At 40.5% G+C, this 21,631-nt stretch overlaps 1 protein-coding gene across 2 annotated transcripts; it reads right to left on the minus strand.

The window, feature by feature from the left end:
• Positions 1–2,057: 2,057 nt before the first annotated feature.
• Positions 2,058–21,524, minus strand: LOC132778610 (uncharacterized). Of its 2 annotated transcripts, none has more exons than XM_060781787.2 (10): positions 21,412–21,524; positions 18,914–19,000; positions 17,853–17,897; positions 11,401–11,560; positions 10,487–10,597; positions 7,897–7,960; positions 7,096–7,294; positions 6,734–6,883; positions 4,795–4,852; positions 2,058–3,463 (listed from the first exon to the last, which is right to left on the minus strand). In XM_060781787.2, the coding sequence occupies exons 4-10, from the start codon at positions 11,548–11,550 to the stop codon at positions 3,332–3,334; spliced, it is 864 nt and encodes a 287-aa protein (XP_060637770.2). In that variant the 5' UTR covers positions 11,551–11,560; positions 17,853–17,897; positions 18,914–19,000; positions 21,412–21,524; the 3' UTR covers positions 2,058–3,331. The 2 variants fall into 2 exon arrangements, with proteins under 2 accessions (XP_060637770.2, XP_060637769.2); XM_060781786.2 differs by having other exon boundaries at positions 18,914–19,004.
• Between the last annotated feature and the right edge of the window lie 107 nt (positions 21,525–21,631).

Raw genomic sequence — 21,631 nt, forward strand, 5'->3', positions numbered from 1 at the left:
GAAGGGAAAGATATAAATATGGCAAATAATATTAAATACAAGAGTCGGAAGGACAATAGCTTTATAAACAAGCTTCACATACAGAGTATTTCACATTAACAGAGAAATAAATCAGACAGTCTTCTTTGGTAAAAATATTTTTTATTTGCTAAAGAGTTCAAACACCCCATGGTGAGACATTATGTAACATGTGCTCTTCAAACTACAAAATGTAGGAATGAACCTTTTCAAACAAAATGCTAATTGAGTGATCAACAAACGGGAAATTACATGAATACCTGCTATAGCTCGACTCTTAGAGTTTAAACTAACAACTACAGAACATAAGCATGTGAAGATTGCTAGCTTTAACTAGATATACCCTGGAAGGAATTCATATTATACTGGTTAAGATTTTGATGCTATACACACATCCACCTATTATAACTTGAATCTAAAAAGAAAAGAAATTGGATTTCCCCCCAGCTTTGATCAGTGTCACTTGCTGTAAGTGCAGAAGGGAATACATCTTCCAGAATGAAAAATTAAATATCACAGCTGTTCTTATATAAAGAAAGCTGATTTTTGTCTCCATGTAACATTTCCCTTGGAAACTAACTTTTCGATGAAACCTTTGCTGGTGGGAAGTGCAAGAAAGCACACTGTCCTCACCTCAGGCAATTACTAGGAATTTTCAAAATAAAGCTTATAATTACTTACTTATATTTTAAGAAGTGATTCTGTAGACCCTTATTTTGCAATAAGCACACTAGGTTCAAAAGTAATGTTTCTTGTTATGTGGCTTCAAATCATTTCTGACTTATGCTGCTAAGGAGAATCTATCATGGGATTTTTGTAGCAAGATCTGTTTAGAGGGGTTTTTTGTCTTTGTTTCTCTGAGGCTGTGAGAGGGTGTCTTTTCCAAGGAAATCCAGTGAGTCTCCAGGCTTCAAACCTGGTCTTCCCAACACTCAAACCATTACATCATAATAAATAAATAAATACTTTATTTATACATCGACCTCTCTCCCTGAGGGGACTCAAGGCAGTTTACATACAAAAAGGCAAACATTCAGTGCCAGAGTAAAGCAAATACAAATAACATCAATAAACTTATAATTACGAAGATAATGGAATTAAAATTAAAAATAATAAAATATACATATTTAAATATAACATGATTACACTAGTAAAACATAATTACAATAAGAAACATGTGCCCCAGACAATTAAATGACTCAAAGCCGTTATGATTTAAAATATCATGTGTTCTTTACTCTTATTTTTCTCTGCAGGTGCAGAACATCCTGAAAATATAGGAATCCACACTCCTGGGTGATTTGTTTTTTATTGTTCAAACTTTTTCAGTTTCAGCCATTGAGACTGCAAAGGATCCTCCCAGAATATGTAGGCATTGGTTAGTAAATATTTCCAGAAGGAGCTGAAAACCCATTGTGGAATGAGAGTTTAACATTGTTGTGACCAGCAGCTGCAGAAAGAACTATACCTAATAAGAATAAGTGAGAGTCCTCCTATTTCTTCCTCCTCATCCTCCTTTTGACTCATCTTATTTTATTTATTTGTCGTGTCAGGACAACCAGTCAAATTATATTACATTTCTAACAGAACAAAGCAAACAAACAGACAAAATACAAAATTTGTGAGTTTGGTAGTTGATTAAATGTCCTTTGACCAGTATCTGGCCACTTGGAGTGCTTCTGGTGTTGCTGCAAGAAGGTCCTCCATTGTGCATGTGGCTGGGCTCAGGTTGCATTGCAGCAGATGGTCTGTGGTTTGCTCCTCTCCACATTCGCATGTCGAGGATTCCACTTTGTAACCCCTTTTCTGAAGGTTGGCTCTGCATCTCGTGATGCCAGAGCGCAGTCTGTTCAGCGCCTTCCAAGTCGCCCAGTCCTCTGTGTGCCCAGGGGGGAGTCTCTCATTTGGTATCAGCCATTGGTTGAGGTTCTGGGTTTGAGCCTGCCACTTTTGGACTCTCGCTTGCTGAGGTGTTCCAGCGAGTGTCTCTGTAGATCTTAGAAAACTATTTCTAGATTTAAGTCGTTGACATGCTGGCTGATACCCAAACAGGGGATGAGCTGGAGATGTCTCTGCCTTGGTCCTTTCACTATTGGCTGCTACTTCCCGGCGGATGTCAGGTGGTGCTATACCGGCTAAGCAGTGTAATTTCTCCAGTGGTGTAGGGCGCAGACACCCCGTGATAATGCGGCATGTCTTATTAAGAGCCAGATCTAATGTTTTAGTGTGGTGAGATGTGTTCCACACTGGGCGTGCATACTCAGCAGCAGAGTAGCACAGCGCAAGGGCAGATGTCTTCACTGTATCTGGTTGTGATCCCCAGGTTGTGCCAGTCCTCATTGTGATCCCCAGGTTGTGTCCTCATCTTATTATTAGATATCATTCATTTTGCAGCTGCTGAACACAAACAGGATGCTAAGTTCACATCCCATGGTCACAACAGATATTCAGCATCCACTGGAAATATTTACGATATGTTCTGAAAGATATCCTTGCAGTCTCAATAGCAGATTAGAGGAAAGGATCTCTTTGGGATCAGCTTTATGGATTCTTGTGTAACAGGAAGAATATAAACCCGAGAGTTGTCCATCTTGATACCAACTGCAGAAAATAAGACACAAAGTAGAAAGCAGATCAGGATCTATTAGTACATCCCTGGTCTCTTTTGAATCCCAATTGATTTAGCAGTAACATCCTCCTCTATGTGACTCTTCAGAAAATTAGGAAATATTTGTAAAGACAAACAGTGGGTTCCATTCAGTTCAGATACTCAGAACAAATCCTTTGGCTCAGAATCCCAAATTCCAAAGGCCTGGTTTTTTGCACCAAACTGTTATTGGCAGATCATAGGGTTCTGGTTTTTGTAAAAAGTTCTCTAAGGTAGACCCAGGAAGCTTGTAGCGTGCCTCTCCTCCAGTCACAGTAATCACCACATGGAACCCTATGGGCCAAAGAGGATTTCATCGTTCTTTGTAGAAGAAAGTTGCAATTTCAAATGTAAAGGCACCCTCTACAGCTGAGCATTGAGAAGCAGAAAAGTACATCTTCTGCTATATCAGTTAGGATAGTTTAATCACATGGATCACAAAACAGAGTAGTTAGAACAAGGTGACTTAGAAACCCAGAGGCCCATTATGTGGTCTGATTAGGGGCTTTCATTAGAATAAATGAAACAACTGTAAATTCTCACTTCAAGACTATGATGAACTCTATTAACAATAGAAAAAAGGACTTTATTAACAATAGAAAAAATTAAATGGTTAAAATGTCAATTATATATATAGAAAAAGTATACTATGATAAAATGTTTCTTTCAGATCATCTTTCTTGGGCGTTCACATCTCTCAAAAGGTGCTGGAGAATGGACAACCAGGGGCTGGACAGGACGCAGAGCGAGGTCCATACCAAGTTCACCACGGGCCATCAGGGAAAGCAGCCCATCCACCTGCATGAGAAAGGAGGTTGGAGCAAACCCAAGCCACAGTCACAAGTACAGTACTGTGTACATTTGTAGGATCCCTTTACTTACAACCCCTGGGACCCTTTCTGGGACTCCAGATTCCCCTCTAATACTATGGCTACATCCCATAGAATCCTGAGGGTTATAGTTTGGTGAGGCACAAGAACTCTCTAGATGAAAATTCTAAACTAAAAAAAGTTTCTAAGCTCTGTCTGCAATAAATAAATTGTCCTTATTTAATGTACAGCAGCATTCTCCACCCCTGCCTCCAAATCGACCAGATTGGATTATCTTTTAGATCAGTGACTCTTAAAGTGTGCTCTGCAGAGCCCTTGGGGCTCCAGGAAGCATACTGAGGGCTCCACGCTTCCCTCCTTCTCCCCCTCAAAGTGTGTGTGGAGGCTTTACTGCTGCCATGTAGCAAATGAATGAACGCGGACCTGGAAAGGAAGGCATCACATGAAAGAAGGGAGGCTCTGCTGAGAAGAAAGATAATGCCTCTCTCGGGCTCAGTCTCTATGCTCAGGCCTCCTTCCCACTCCTGTCGGCAGCAGCGTTGTCCGCGCAGGACACAGACCCCTTGTCCTGTGTCTCCTCACCACGCAGAACCCTCCCCCCCCCCACTCCCACACGCTATGCCACTCCCTTTCCTCTGCACCCCTCACCATACAGACAAGTTCCCCCGTGCTTTCCTTGTTTCCAGAACCCTCTCATCACTCAGGGGGTGCTTTGATTGTGCCTTTACTGCGTGGCAGAAGGGGGTTGGACTGGAAGGCCCTTGGGGTTGCTCCTATTATTATTATCATCATCATTATTATTACAAAGACCGGATGGCCATCTTTTGGGATGCTCTGACTGTGCTTTTTATGCATGGCAGAAAGGTGTTGGATGGGATGGCTCCTACTACTACTACTACTACTATTACAGAGACTGGCAGTTATTCCCTCAGGAGAAAGGGATGCAAAGAACAGGATTTACCCATAAAAGGATTTGGAAAATGGTCCATCTCCTCCTACTTTTCAAAGAATTCAAAGATAGTATTATTTTCCAGAACTGGCATTAGGAACTCCATCATTTGTTATATTGGAGAAGGTCATCATGACCAAATACCACTGATAACTTGTAACCGCCATAGATTAACCTAAACCCTTTTGTGAATAGAATCAATGCCATGTCCAATCTGTGGCACTGCCACTGCAACCTATGGCACTGATTCCACTTAGATAAAGAGTATTTCCACAGTAATGGTCTTTGTCATGTGAAGTGCATTCCTGCTGTTGGACCCATGGGTCATTTTCCAGCTCCTTGATACTCACCCGCTGAGCATAAGCTTCATCCTCTTGTGGCTGGTAGAGTTTCCTAATTTCTATTGTCCTGCAGAGCCAGGAGAAGATGAAAAGGTTAAAAGATATAACATGATGCACAATTTGGTCACAACTGGTCTTGTTACATAAACATTGTAAAAGCAGAAAGAGTGGATGGGCTGTTTTGTGTCTTTTTGGTGAATAACATCCCAAATAGACTACTTCAAAAGCTTCAATTGGTCCAATAGGCAGCAGCCAGATTGCTCACCAGAGTGGTGTACAGGGAGCACACAACCCCACTGCTGTGCCAGTTTCACTGGCTGCCAGTCTGCTACCGAGCACAATTCAAAGTGCTGGCCTATAAAGTTCTAAATGGTTCTGGCCCAGCTTATCTGTCTGAATGTATCTCCCTCTATGATCCACCTCGGAGTCTAAGAGCTGCCGCAAACTAGCGTCATGGGAGAGCAAACTGTGCCAGCACGGCCGATGACGTCGAAGACTCTGCCTCTTTCTCCGCCTATTTCTCTGCGCCCGCGTGGTTTTCCCTTTGCTAGGGCAGCGATGCGAGCGTACTCTCGTTGTTGACAGAATTCAACAGCGAGAGTACGCTCGCATCGCTACCCTAGCAAAGGGAAAACCATGTGGGCGCGGAGAAATAGGCGGAGTCTTCGACGTCATTGGCCGTGCTGGCACAGTTTGCTCTCCCAAGACGCTAGTTTGCGGCGGCTCTAAGATTGTTGGGGGAGGACCTGCTCTCGGTCCCATCCCCCCTTGCAGGTGTGACTGGTGGGGATGAGAGACAGGGCCTTCTCAGTGGCGGCCCCTTGCCTATGGAACTCCCTCCCTAGTGAAATTAGATCAGCCCCTTCCTTCCTGACCTTCAGGAAAAAAATTAAAGCCATGGCTGTTGGAACAAACTTTTGGTCCATAAGCAGCGCAGTAAGAGACTACAAATAACGGGATGATGACTTGGATTGATCCTGGAATATGATTTGGATTTTGTGATTTCAACTGATGTTTTAATGTTTATGTTTTTAATTGGTTTGATTTTAATGCAGTTGTTTATTTACCGATATGTATATGTATATACTACATTGAATTTTGCCTTTGTGAGGCCGCCCTGATGAGAAGGGCAGGGTACAAGTGTGGTAAATAAATAAATAAATAACCCTGCCCGCTGTGCTTGCTGTTTGGGTGTATTTTACATTACAAAGCAAAAATTAGGCAGGGGGGAGAGAGACTGATGATATACAAAGGTTTCATACAAAAGCAAAAGACCATGATGCTTATCACCTCTTACAACAGTGTCATTGTTGCAAGCTGCCTTGGCTTCCATGGCAAGAGGAAAGTGGGTTATAAATTCAATAAACAAACAAGAACGTCTTATATATCAATACATATTTCCTTGTTAAGGACAGGAAATCTGGTGAATACTTCCTACTTGAGAAATACTACTACACAAACCAAGTTTAATTTCTCAGCAATCATATATAGAATCCCTCTTTAAGTTTCATAAATATACCAGCGTTTATAATTTCATCTAGTCACAAAATTATAGATGCAGGCTGTTTTTTAAAGCAATTGGCAATAACAAAATACATTTTACACATACAGTTGTCCCTTCACATTTGCGGTTTTGACTTTGTGGAGTTGATTAAAATATTCTCCCTAGAAATCATATTCTCTAGAAATGTTTAGGTCCTCACGTGCAATTCTGGGGTCAGCTTCCAGTGGGATTAAACCATAGAGTCAGGGTGGAAGACCTAAAAATGCCTAGAGTTGTTCTCTCAGGTTAAAAAAAATTGCTACTTCTTTATTCCCTGCTTTTTACTTTCACAGGGGTCTTATGGCTCAGAGAGGTTAACGTTGGAAGGGAGTACATGTGATCCATGAGCCACAGAATTCCTCTGCCTGCCCTAGAGATGGGCAGCTCCATGGATGCTCTACTCACCCTCTCTTGTCTCTGGAGGTGTTAGTTACCAGGAGTGAAGGCTGAGCTGTGCTGTCTTGACGAGGGTTCATGTCCTTGGCTATAGAAACTTGATTACTTTTTCCTCGTATTTGCTGGTTCATAGGATGTTTCTTTAACTTTTCTTGGTTTCTGTGGCAGTAAATTGAGGTGTTAGAGCCAAAATATTGAAAGAAAATTCCAAAATTACTGCAAAGTGCATTTTTGTGGTAAGGGCCAGTCTGCTACCGAGCACAATTCAAAGTGCTGGCCTATAAAGCTATAAAGAATCCAACTAAATAGCCATGTTGTTCTGGGAGACTGTGGGACTTTTCCAAGCCCTGGAAGCAAAGATGTTGCATTACCTCAGCACACACTCTTCACAGATGTAGTTGTCGGATAATCCTACAGGAACCGAGAGGTTTGTAACAGGGAGATTAAAAGAGACGTAGTTCTCCCCATCCTGGACATAGATCATGCCACCACGGAGCAGCAAAGGAAACCAGCTGGATTCTGGGCGGTAAAGTACCATCCCATGGACCACACACCAGCCACGGATAAGCTCTAAAAGGAAAACAGGTTGTTAAAGCAGCCAACCACAGACCTGGAGCCCTTTCATACTACCCACTAATAGCATTGTGATTCAATGGAAGTACGCTGTAGACTCCAGACTTGTAGTTTATGGAGGGGCATTTACCATTTTCAGCCAAATGACTTTAGAGTCTCAGCAAACAAAAAAACCCTCAAGATTCCATGGATGGGATCATGGCATTAAAAGTGGAATTACTTTGCTCCTGCAGGCCAATTTAACTAATTTACAAGGCCATGAAAATCTCCGGCAAGCATGCAGGGAATAAGGAAGTATTTCGTTGGTGTTGCGGATGGACGGTGAAGTGACAGCTCCCCTGGTGGCCCGATAAAGTTGGAATGTCTGTCTATATATGTTGCGTGTCTATAGCATTGAATGTTTGCCATGTATATGTACATTGTAATCCACCCTGAGTCCCCTGCAAGGTGAGAACTGCGGAATATAAATACTGTAAATAAAATAAAATAAATAGTTCTACCATGCCATCTTCAAGCAGAGCCCCACGTTTCTTCCTTCAACATATTTTTACTTTCAAACCTAAATTACCTAACCAATTACTGCAGAAATTTGTAGTCACCTGTTTCAGACACTTCAGATTTTATTTCCTTGTCCAAAGCCACAGGAGGAGGTGGTAAAGGAGCCTGAAATGGAGTGAAGATCCAGGTTAGCTTTGCTCCCATATTCATGACTACAGACAGTCCCCAAATTACGAACAAGATAAGGTCTGTAGTTTTGTTCTTAAGTTGAATTTGTTTGCAAGTTGAAACAGGTACATTTAAAAAGTGGAACTCCAGATAGATAGATAGATAGATAGATAGATAGATAGATAGATAGATAGGTGCTTTGAGTAGCTTAGGGAATGGTTAACACACTGTGGTGTTCATTTTGCTGTCTGTGTCCCTGTTCAGAAGATTTCACCTCACTTTCTGTCCCAGTGATAACTGAAAAAAGATTGTTGAGAAAGATTCAGTGGAAACTTCGCCTTTTCCCCATGATAACTCTTTCAGGAGTAAATTTCCCTTCCTAGGAGTAGATCTCTCTCACTTCCTGTTGTCTCACCCCCGTTTGTAACTATGAGTTGTCTGTAAATGGAGTTGTTTATAACTCAGGGACTGTCTGCATCTGCTTTCCTTGTTTCACCCAAAGCACTTACTTTCTCTCATTAAAGTTGGCTCATTGCTCTCCACAATAATAATAATCATCATCATCTTTATTTATACCCTGCCACCATCTCCCTGAAGGGGACTCAGGGCAGCTAACACGAGGCCAAGCCCAAAGATACAATACAGCAAAATAAAATACAAATGCAGACAACAAAAATTACATCAAAATAAAATACATACAGTAGCAAAATAAAATAAAGCAAACTGACATAAAATAAAATCGAATAAAATGCAGTCCTTCCTCTTTCCACCCCTCTGCCATTAAGCCCACATCTTATATGTTGTGCTCCGCCCCGAGTCCCCTGCAGGGTGAGAAGGGCGGAACATAAATGTTTTAAATAAATAAATAGTAAAATCTTCTATAAGCCATTCTTTAAAAGCTTAGCTGTGCCGCAGCCTTTCCTGAACTGCAACTTCCCAGCCAAAAGCAACGTTTTCCAATTCTGATCCTTAAACATTCCTACCTTCTCCTTAGTAAATTTTGTGCCTTCTTTACTTTCATTGGGAGTCCAGAATTGGTTCAGAAATAATACAGAGGGGCAGTAGGAATGTAAGAACCCAGCAGGCTCAGGAAATAAAAGGTCAATTTAGTTTAGGGATGATCAGAAGTAGGGCATGAAAGCAGCACACACCCATGGTCTTCATTCCCGTTACCTAATATTTAAAGTTATATGGCTTCTGAAAATGGAAGTTCCATTCGGCTGTCTTATATAAGTAGACAAGTAACAGAAACAGAGATATCCACCAACACAATTTTTTAAAGAAAAGGACACACAAAGATGCTTCATATTGAAACAGCCCACTGATCCACTTAGCCGTGACTTCCTAAGGAGGTCTGTATGGCCATTTTCACCAGAAGGTAAAGGTATTTTTTTATTTAAGGAAGCACTTGTTCTAGTATGTTGCAGCAGACAGAAACTTTAATGGGTGTATGTGTAATAATGTTTTTTTATTTCACTTTTTCAGTGTTTCTAAAGTTGTATTTTTAATATCAGCATTAGTTTCATGGTACTTTAACTTTTATATTAAATTTTACTGTGTTCTTTAGATGCTATATGCCCCTTTGAATTGCATGATGGAAGAAAAGTGGTATATAAAATACACAAATAAAATGTCTTTCTAAGGAGATGCAGGGAATGAATGGCTCCTGAGGAATTTCTGGACTACAGTTCCATCAGCCTTCACCAAAATAACCAGTGACAAGGTATCATGGGAGATGTACTTAAAAATATTAGAAATGCCACAAGTTCTTCACCCTTGTGTTAAAGGGAGAAGCAGATATCCGTCTCTCTCTAAAGACGTGTCAGGTTTGCAAAGAATAAGCTCTAACAGTGAACAGCACAACTGATATATTTTTACACCATTCTTCAGAATTCTCATTTCCATCCATGGTTTTTTCCCCACTTAACCAATGGCTAGTCAACCATAGATTTGAAAATTACTTTTGGGGAGTCATTCCCAAAATATCCCACCAGTAGTATGGCTTCACATAGAACAGTGGTTCCCAACCTTTTTTGACCAGGGACCACTTTCACCAGGAACCAACCTCTAACATTAGTACCAAAAGCGTTATGAATCAGTTTTTGGTCAACTTTAGATTTGATTTGGTTATTTGGGGCACTGATTTAGAAAAGTGCATTGGATAGACCACATCAACTCTAGTTTCTGATACAAAACATATGCCATCCAGTAGTTGCCATCTGCTCGCCCACAGAAAACCATATTTAGTGATCTAGAACTAATGTGGTAGTACTAATCTTTCGTCGGTAGTCAGCCTCTCCCCTCCCAACATCCCTGTTGCTTTGGCATTATAAGAGAGTTTCGCGAGACCAGTCGCTCTCATTGTTGTGTGGTTTCAAGGCAATGCTGTAGTAATGGTGAGGCTGCAGACCATATTTTCATTCTTACAGACCACTGGTGGTCCACGGATCACAGGTTGGGAACCACTGTCATAGAAGTATGTGCTTCTGAAGATCTTACAATTCTAAATCTGCAGCAACTAACCTGAGGTTTTTGGTCTTTCACTTCCTTCTTTGCGGTTTCTTCTTTGGTGTTTACAGTTTCACACAAAGAGTCTTTGTGAAAGGCTTCCAGTCTTTCCAAAAGTTCTGAATTCTGTGGGAGGGGCAAAAATGAAAACAGAGAAATTTAATATCTGGAGACAGTTCCAGTTTTTAGGTGGACAATGTAGTACCATCAGAAGTCACAGCACTCCAACTAGTACCATATTGTCAGAAGCTGCCATTGTAAATTTCCTTCAGATGCTGAGAATAACGCTATGTTGGGCCATTGTGGGAATTTTAAGCAGTCATTATGTTCAGCCACTTAGAGAACTGCGGTAGAAGAAAAAACTAAAGGCGGCCCTATGGCATCAGGTATCCATGATGGGTCCTGGCAGGAGAATAGCAGCTACTGCATGGTGACAGAAATCAACATCAATCTTCGTAATAGATCTCTTCAGGTTAAAACATTTATGAGCCAAGTATACCCAAGTGTATGCATACATAATCTCAACTGTTCTCTTTCTGAATTTTCTCACCATTTGAAAACAAATTTCACAGGGTATTGTTACACAACAAAACAACCAAGAGGCATGCAGATTTAAGATACCATGACATTTTCTGGATTACAATGTACTTTGTCAAATCTTTGTACCAAAGTACACTACCTTTGTCAGGTACTTTGTTAATAGCTATTACTAATAATATCACTGTCAATACTTTGTGCATCCAGTGATCTGCACTGATCCAGCAATGCACATCTGCAGGAGAGGACAATATAACTTTTTCCATCATTTTCCAGTGGCAGAATATAATCCAACAGAAATCTGGACCCATGCAAATCCATATTTCCATGTCATAACCAGCAGTGAAGCAAATTGAATATAAAAGTTCAAGAATGGGGCAAATTGTTCTCACCTTCCCTGTGGCTCGAATTCCCAGTTTCTTACAGAGCTGTTGCAACTGGGCTCTTTTTAAAACACTGAAGTCCAATGTTGTTGTATTGGCAGGAGCATGTTGAGGAGGGGTGGAAGCCAATTTGGCTGTTTTGCGGCTTTGTCTGGGCATCCCAAGATCTCTACAAAAAAAAAGGCAGAAATCAGAAGAAACAAAATCTGCCCCTACTTTCCTTCATTATTGATGTCCAAGAGCAGGTGAAGTTTCCAAACAGCCTTCACTTGCAGCAAGAGTGAGAAACTCTTTTAGAACAAAATTCTATTTCAAAGACATTTTTCAAGATAGTAGCCAGGAGGACAAGATCTGACTTTGGGACCCGAGGTTACTGAGGCCTAACTTACAGGAAAGACAAGGCCAGGGTTGGTGGTTGGCGTTAGGATTATATATCTCTTCTTTGCCCATATAAAAGCAGATAAATCACTGATGTAATGGTTACCAGGCATTTTTCTTCCTGTTTCATTGGTAATTTAGAGACCATCTAAACTATGAAGAGGTTCAGAACAGAAGGCCAAGACACAGGTGGTGCTCAACTTGTACCAAAGTCCATCATTTCTACAACAGAGCACTCACTTATACACTGAATTTCTGTGCTGTCTGCAAATAAACCCATGAGACTGCTAGTTTAAATGTCAAACACACAGATCCTGTATCCCAGATTATGTTTCAATAAGGGAGGTATTCTGATATTACAACATCCTATAAAGCAAACGAAGTCACCTTACTATTATTTGGGGTCAAAAGTTACAATGCTTGTCAACTTCCTTCTGCAGCTACATGTCTTAATACCCTACTCCTTTTGTAATTGCATGACATTACAGCCACAATGATATTACTGGAATTCTGCAGTTGCTGTGGAATGAGAACTGAGGTAGCTAGTTATGAAGATGCCAAGATTCATGCAATAAATTTTGCTACCTCAGACAATCCCTCTTCCTTTCTATATTCAGAAACTGCAGTTGAATACTAGAAATGGAACAGCATCCTCCACTGGATCCGAGAGTAATAGGCCAGATTAGGAGACTAGAACAAGCCGTACGACCCATTCTTCTCTGACGTCCTACAGCTAGTAGGCTCAAAAGGGACAGCCATTGTGCCATTCCACAGTTGTCTTACTAAGGGTACATTTACATAGGCCACTTAGTGCCAAAGTCTGCGGAATCTGTTCCATGGCCACTACATGATAGCCCCAGTACAAATAATATAATAAAAACACAATCTTTACCAGTAGCATTCAAACAAAACAACCTCCACATTTCAACAGCATTCACAATGCTAAAAAATGATGTTTTAAAATATACTGTATATACTCGATTATAAGCCTAGTTTTTCAGCCCCTTTTTTAGGCTGAAAAAGCTCCCCTCGACTTATACTCGAGTCAAGGTTATTTATTATTTTACTCTGTTATTAGTATTATTTTTATTTCATGTACTATTTTACTCTCTTTATTATTATTACATTTATTTATTTATTTATTTCGTATACTTCTACCCCGCCCTTCTCAACCCCCGAGGGGGGACTCAGGGCGGCTTACAAAAAGGCACATTTTGGTGCCCACACAAATACAATAACATATAAAAACAGCAATTAAATGGTCAACAATTAAAACAACAATATATCTCACAAACGATAGCCAATCTCAGACACAGCGTTCGCCAACTCAGAGTCCATATTTCGTTCCACATTGTCCATTCCTATCCATCGTCACAGTCCTTTATTCATCTGCCAGATTGCCCAAACGCCTGGTCCCACATCTATTTACAGTATTTTACCCTATTATTATTATTGTTACATTTATTATTTTACACTATTTATGATTATTATTACATTTATTATTTTACTTTATTATTCTACTCTATTATTACTGTCATTATTGCATTTCCATTATTTTACTTTATTATTATTATTACATTTATTATTCTACTCTATTATTACTATTATTGCATTTCCATTATTTTACTTTATTATTATATTTATTATTTTACACTATTTATGATTATTATTACATTTATTATTTTACTTTATTATTATTGCATTTATTATTCTACTCTATTATTACATTTATTATTCTACTCTATTATTACTGTCATTATTGCATTTCCATTATTTTACTTTATTATTATTACATTTATTATTCTACTCTATTATTACTATTATTGCATTTCCATTATTTTACTTTATTATTATATTTATTATTTTACACTATTTATGATTATTATTACATTTATTATTTTACTTTATTTTTTATTGCATTTATTATTCTATTCTATTATTACATTTATTATTCTACTCTATTATTACTGTTATTATTGCATTTCCATTATTTTACTTTATTATTATATTTAATATTTTACTCTATTATTGTTGGAAGGATACATTTACACTGAAGATATGTAATGATTTAATCAGAGTTGGGCAGTCTTATCTCAAATTACAGTTTTCTGTAAATATTTTTTAAAAATTCACCTCCAGATGCCTCAATTAATGTAGTTTTATTGGTATCTATTTTTATTTTGAAATATACCTGTAGTGGCTGCATTTCCCACCCTTGGCTTATACTCAAGTCAATATGTTTTCCCATTTTTTGGTGGTAAAATTAGGTACCTCGGCTTATATTTGGGTTGGCTTATACTCGAGTATATAATTTACCCACAGATAGGTGTCAGACTGTCTACAAAATACAATTCTGATACAATGTGATAAATAAGATAACAACATTGTTTGTATAACTATTAGCAGCACAGAAGATATACATTTAGATGTAAAGATGAAAGTATTATGCCTGAGACTATAGCAATACCATTTTCCAAGTCTCCGTATTGTTCAGGTTGACACGGGAAGGCAGGACCTACATAAGCTATCCATTTTTAGCATCCATTTGGGGGGGGGGGGGCACACAATTGCAGAGAACTCTTGCATCATGAGTTTTTATCCTTATTCCTGGCTTTCAAATTTATTGTATTGATAAGAAAGGGATTAGAAACACAACAGGAAACTGGATAATGAAAAAATCCATTGTGCAAGATGACTAGCAAAATTTGGTGCTGCAAGAAGAAAAGGAAAAAAAAACATTAAGGAATTAAAAGGATGGGTGGGTGCTGTTTTCTCCCAACTTGCATCCACCAGTTTCTGCATCTGTTTGTCAAATACCTGTGTGTTGGCAGATCATAATAAGGTTGCATTCTAGGCAGAGAGTAGAAAACTCTCAGTATAACCAATGGCATGGTGTACAAGAATGCTCAAGGTTGCTTTATTTTTACATTGAAAGTAGTATTTCAAATTCTTATTAGCTTTATTTTTTTAAACCTAAAATTGGCCCCACACAAACTGATCATACTCTGGAATATGTCAATCACAGTCCTGTAGCCAGACATCAGGGAGAATGCAATCACAGTAGGGAAGTGGGGAGAAGTTGTTTTTATTTTTCTATGGATACTTTCACACTGCCCAATAATATGATTCTCCTTTAACTGCCATGAAAACAATATGACAGAGGTTTTCAACCTATGGGTCTCCAGATGTTTGGCCTTCAACTCCCAGAAATCCTAACAGCTGGTGAATTGGCTAGGACTTCTGGGAGTTGTAGGCCAAAACATCCGAGGACCCACAGGTTGAGAACCACTGATCTAAGCAATCCTGGGTTTTGTAGTGGTGGTGGGAGGTGTTAGAGAAAACTACCCTAAAATAAAGCAGAGCGTCCAAGAACAAACAGGATACAAAAGTTGAGCACCAGTTCATTAGCAAGCAGAATGTGAAGTACCATGTGATGTGGCTGTAAAGAATTCAGAGCTTAGGCTGCAAACATGCAGAGTCCAATCTTTAAAAAAAATCACAAAAGGTTTATTTACCATAATAAGAAATAACTGCATCTTAATAATAAACAACAGGATCTGAGCTACTCTAACACTCATCTCTTCTAAGGTTTCAAGCGAGGGAAAAACTCAATCACTACATCTCTCTGACACACATGCAGAGAGAGATCTCAAAGCACACAGCACTTACTCTCCATACTAAAGTGTAAGGCAGAAGTCAGATTCAAAAGGCTTGCAGATCAGAATGAGAGCGGAAAGAGAGAAGAAAAAGATGCATTCCCAACTGTCATTCGGGAGACATGGGGGAAGAGAAACCCTTAGTCTGTATTCTAAGCTAACAACTGTTCCTCACTGAAGACTTGAGACTTGGGCAGTGTCGGACTGAATCCCAACAGGAGTTACTAGAGCTCTTTGTGTTCTGTCGCCACTGGGTCCGAACAAAATGTCTTTATTCTACAGGATGCACACTTTAAACCCAGTGGGAAGCCGGGGTGCCCGAAGAGAGATTGTTAGAGACTTCCAGAAGTAATGGGCTTTAGAGTCTTTAAAAGTACAACAAAGTCTTTATTAAGGAACAAATCTTCAACAATACTTCAAGGCTTTACTATTCTAGTCTTTAAGAGACTGGCACTAACTTGGTTTAACTGTACTATCTCAGCATAAGGAAGAACTCTTTATAATCCCTCCCAGGCCGCTTTCTATCTATGCCTAGTCGGCGTGGGTGCTGCTACCAAAATCCACGTGCGTCTGGGTATCGAGCAGACCTTACCGGCTGAGGCTTGAAGATATAGCAGCTGGAGTTCTGTGGTTCTACGATGCTGTCTAGTGGGAACTTCAGGTCTGTTTTCCTCACTGGTGCTGTGAGGCTGAGAGGCTATGAGCTCTCAGCCAGAGCCTTTGGGACCTTTTCCTTCCGTATCCCTGGAACTGGATGGTCACTGGATGACCCCTGGATGGTCGCTGGATGGACCCCGGATGGCTGTTTCTATTTCCCCGGAAGGTTTTGAGGAATGAAGCCTTTCCTACGGGACTAGCTGATCTGCGTCCTATAGACTGGCTTCCTTGTGTGACTGACTGAAAAATGGCCTCTTCCCTCCAAAAACTCAAGAAGGGGCGGGACCAGGGAACCTAACTATAATTGGCAGGTGGCTTACCCTATGATTGCAGCCTATAACAGGAAGCCACCCTGCCGCAAAATCCCAACCCTGGGATTGCAAACAAACATTAAACACAGCAAATAAATCTGGAGCTCCTGGAACAGCTGTTCCAGAACACTTTGGCTAAAACATATAAAAAGCCCTTGCTAAACTGACAGTTCCAGAATACTATAGGATGGAACAATGGCTATCAAAAGAGGAATCACAGTCCTATAATTGGGTTGTGTTCAAAGGCCCACTATCTTAATAAATAATAATAATAATAATAATAATAATAATAATAATAATAAAAAAACTTTATTTATACTCCGCCACCATCTCCCCAAGGGACTCGGAGCGGCTTACATGAGGCTAAGCCCAACAGTACCTCAATAAACAAAAGCAATAAACAAAAGCAATAAATACAACACAGTTAATATAAATCACATATAAACAATAAACAATAAAACACAAGGATTTAAAAACCTATGGCCGGGCCAAATGTAATAGTTTAAAAAATTAAAAAATAACGCTGGGCATGAACAAGGTAGGATATAACTGGTATGGGGTTTTCAAGAGAGATAAGGGAACGCAGTCAATCCTAAATCAGTGGTAAAGTGCATTTTGAGGGTATATTGCTGAGAATTTTCCTTATTCTGGGAAGGCACACTGGAACAACCACGTTTTCAGGCTCCTCCTAAAGACTGCCAGAGTTGGGGCATGCCTGGTGTCCTTGGGAAGTGAGTTCCAGAGTCGGGGGGCCACCACCGAGAAGGCCCTCTCCCTCGTACCACCAATCGCGCCTGCGAAGGAGGTGGGAGCACGAGCAGGGCCTCTCCAGATTATTGAAGAGATCGTGTGGGTTCATACACAGAAATGTGTTCATGCAGGTAAGCAGGTCCCAAACCATTCAAGGCTTTGTAGGTAAGAACCTGCACCTTGAATTGGGACCGGAAAATGAACAGCAGCCAGTGGAGCTCCTTAAACAGGAGGGTTGACCGCTCTCTGTAAGTCGCACCAGTTAGTAATCTGGCTGCCGTCCATTGAACCAATTGAAATCTCCAGGCCGTTTTCAAGGGCAGCCCCACGTAGAGTGCATTACAGTAATCCAATCTGGAGGTGACTAAGGCATGGACCACCCTGGCTGGATCCGACTTCATCTTCTCATTTAAAACTTGTGAAATATGGTTTGAAAACTACTTTACTGGAGGCTAACTAGATGAATTATCAGTATAATACAACTATCCTATTTACAAGGAAAAGATAGATGCTCAGATTTTCTTTTTGAAAAATTGGCTGGACAAGTTTTGATGTTCTTGCTTAAATAATTTGATTTTAACATGCTTTTCTTTGAGTACTTAACACGGGTTAGAATACATGTAATTAGGTCATGAGACTTTGTTTTGATACCCTGGCATCTCATGGGGAAAATAGGAAACAACAAAATAATGTAATAATTAATACATACTTTCTCTGCAGAAGATCTTAACTCCGGTTCAGGAAGGACTCCAATCTGAAACACAGGAAAGTTTTAATAAGCACAATTGATACTCTCCAAAACTTTTGTCCTCCTGATATGTTGGACTAACACTTTCAGTTGGGAGTGTTCAACATAAAAGATGAAGCTCCCACTATTTCTCACTAGACTAAACTGATAAATGTCACAGTCTACCATTACCCTTATATACACAGTAACATTTATCTATTTTTAAAGTGAAGAATAATTCCAGAAGAAACTTGTACACTTACACATAGAGCAACTGAATTTCAACCTCTACTGAAGCCCATTAAGGAGTCATTTCACAGCATCAGAAGTAACAAAGAGAATTACCCATCACTCTTATATAAAGGACTACCATGAATCTTCCAAGGAAGCAAGTAGAAAGCAAGTAGAACAGGGCGCAATCTGTTAGCAGAAATTTGTCATCTTACAGATGTTGTTCTATTACAACTGCCATTAGCTGTAGTCAGCATATTTAATAGTGTGAGATGATGGGTGTCATAGCATAGCACCGGGATTGTGGCGCAGCTGGCTGAGTGTCAGCTGCATTAAGATCACTCTGACCAAAAGGTCATGAGTTCGAAGCCAGCCCGGGCTGGAGTGGGTGTCCAGCCATTGTGTAGCCTGTTGTCGACCTTTGCAACCCGAAAGACAGTTGCATCTGTCAAGTAGGAAAATAAGGTACCACCTTGTGTGGGAGGCTAAATTTAACTAATTTATGGGGCCATAAAGAAAAAAGACTCCGGGGAATGTGGAATTCGGAAGAACTTCATCAGTGTCGTTGATAGACGATGAAAAGCAGCAGCTCCCCTGGCGGCCAGAAAAAAAAAGTTAAATAGCCTTGGTGTATTTGCCTGTTAAACGTTGTTTGTCAAACTGGCATTGAATGTTTGCCATATATGTGTTTACTGCAATCTACCCTGAGTCCCCTGCGCGGTGAGAAGGGCGGAATATAAGAACTGTAAATAAACAAATAAATAAATAGTATAAGCTAGGTTTCTCTAAAATCACATGTTATTATAACGTACCAAAGTATGCAAAGAAACAGAACCGCCTCTTTGATTTGAGCTGGCTGATCTTCACAGAAAGATGACTGGTGCAAAAGATACAAACGCCTAGCTGCCAAAAGCAAAAGAAAAGGGAAAGAAAAGCAAAATACAGATTAAGCATCTTTTATCCAGAATTCTAAAATATTCCACAAAGTATAAATTTGTGATAGTTTTGTTTATTTTGTTTTTTTCATGTCAGGAGAAACATGAGAAAATGCAAGTTGCTTCTGGAATGAGAGAATTGGCCGTCTGCAAGGACGTTGTCCAGGGGACGCCCGGTGTGTGATGTTTTGCCATCCTTGTGGGAGACTTCTCTCATGTCCCAGCATGGGGAGCTGAAGCTGACAGAGGGAGCGCAACACGCTGTCCCTGGATTCGAGCTGCTGACCTATTGGTCAGCAGTCCTGCCGGCACAAGGGTTTAACCAAAAAGAAAAATGGGTTCCCTTGAAACTGTGGAGACCAAAATCCACTGATTGTGGAAATATGAAAATAACTAAATTAACGCAATGTATATATTACAAATACACATATCAAAAAAACTGCCACATTCGCATTAAGTAGAAACAACTGGTTCTTCTCCTGAAGTATAAAACAAAGTCTTCATTTGGGAAAATGTCCTGTTCTTTATTACATATGAGTAGACTCCAGTAGTCACATGAATTGACTCCAACCTGCAACCGGTTTCGACTCACAAGAGTCTTCGTCAGGCGGTTGGGTGTACAAACAACACATATCATGAATACACATATACAACTGAACAATTTGTTATGACAAGTTTGTAAGAATATATACAGACACTCTAGTTACTCAAATTATCAAAAAAAGCTCAACTTTTGAGGTGAGAAATTCACCAACAGTCTTCTGGAGGGGTGGATCCTAAGGGGACATAGATAGTGGCTAAAGGTACATTGTGACATGAATTATAAACCATACATAGAGAAATAATATCTATGAAACAAAAATAATATAATACTCACAGCTATTCTTTGTTGAGAACTATACCCTGCAAGGAGTTTTATTCTGTGGTGAGTATAGGATCAAAATAACTCAACCCATTACTAATATAGCAAGTCCATTGGTCAGGCGATAGTGACATCATTATCAGTTCAGAATACATTGGGGTAAAACCTACTCTGTTATAAAAAGCAGTCACATGAATTGGTGTTGTTTAGCCCTTTTGGATGTTCTGTTTGCAGGGTAAAGATTCAGAAGGATTCCCGTTGTAACTCCTTGCAGGGTATATTGCTCAACAAAGAATAGCTGTGAGTATTATATTATTTTTGTACTTTTACCCCGCCCTTCTCACCCCGAGGGGGACTCAGGGCGGCTTACACAACCAAGGCACAATTCAATGCCTGTAACATACAGCAGCAATAAAACAAAATAACGCAAATTAACAATCAGCGGCAATACATTACATCTATACTCACTAAAAACAATAAAACCAATAAAAATTTCATACAAACCGATATAAACCAATTACTCCTTATTGCCGGTCAATGTTCGCTATCTCTTAGTTCAGAGTTTCCTTCCACATTTATCAGTCCTGCTGGTCTTATTTGTCTGGTTGTCCTTACCTAGTTAGCAGATTGCCCGAAGGCCTGGTCCCACAACCATGTCTTTGCCTTCCTCCTGAAGGACAGGAGTGATGTCGACACCCTGATCTCCACTGGGAGCGAGTTCCACAGGTGAGGGGCCACCACTGAGAAGGCCCTGCTCCTCGTCCCCACCAGCCTCGCTTGGGAAAGCGGTGGAGTCGAGAGCAGGGCCCCCTCAGATGATCTTAAATTCCATGGTGGGACGTAGGGGGAGATACGTTCGGACAGATACGCTGGACCAGAACCGTACAGGGTTTTGTAGGTTAAAACCAGCACCTTGAATTGGGCTCGGAACTGAACCGGCAGCCAGTGGAGCTGACACAGCAGAGGGGTGGTGTGCTCTCTGTATGTCGCCCCGGTGAGCAGTCTGGAGTCCGCTCCATACAGCCCGGAAAACTCCCAGTAATCCAATGTATACTGTTGTTTGCGGTCTAAGCCAATGCTACTCAAAATGGTAGTCCATGGACCACTGTTACTCATTGTTTACTGTCCTGTTTTTTTATATATTTACTTTATTTACTGTCCACTCAAACAACACGGGAATGCCTGACCTGAAACAATCAGGGCCAGCTAACACCCCCAAACAAAGGATGCCTCCAGACAGGAAGCAGCCATGCTTGGAAGCTGCAAGGTCATTCAATGCTAATCAAGGTGGCCACTTGCAACATTCACACTTGCCCCAAGCAGACAAGAGTCCTTTCTCCCACTCTGGACATTCCACGATATATAAACCCCACTTGCCTAGTTTCCAACAGACCTCACAACCTCTGAGAATGCCTGCCATAAATGTAGGCGAAACGCCAGGAGAGAATGCTTCTGGAACATGGCCAGACAGCAACCCAGAATTTCCTTTCATTTCAAAATCATGTTTACTTACAGCAATATTCAGCACGCCGTTATCTCCCTCTTTGAAAAAAAAAAGCGACCAGCGCGAGGATGGGAGGAAGAAACAAGCGTTGGGAGTAAAGAGAGACCTCCACCCCTTGCTCTCAGCTGCTGCAAAGCTCAGAGGAAGAGGCGGATCTGCCTTTTCAAATGCCGCGCGCTCCTTCGCCCGGACCACCAAGCAGCTTCTCCCTAGCCACGCCTCTCAGCCG

Source organism: Anolis sagrei, chromosome 6, assembly GCF_037176765.1.
Source record: "Anolis sagrei isolate rAnoSag1 chromosome 6, rAnoSag1.mat, whole genome shotgun sequence".
Lineage (NCBI taxonomy): Eukaryota > Metazoa > Chordata > Lepidosauria > Squamata > Dactyloidae > Anolis > Anolis sagrei.

What these genes read in the sequence shown, in the direction of transcription:
- LOC132778610 (XM_060781787.2), bottom strand. Translation starts at nt 11,550, where the DNA reads ATGCCCAGACAAAGCCGCAAAACAGCCAAATTGGCTTCCACCCCTCCT. An exon ending in TGAAAGACCAAAAACCTCAG is followed by an intron (nt 7,961 to 10,486) that starts GTTAGTTGCTGC and finishes ACTCCATTTCAG; the next exon opens with GCTCCTTTACCACCTCCTCC. An exon ending in ATGAAGCTTATGCTCAGCGG is followed by an intron (nt 3,464 to 4,794) that starts GTGAGTATCAAG and finishes TTTCTCATGCAG; the next exon opens with GTGGATGGGCTGCTTTCCCT.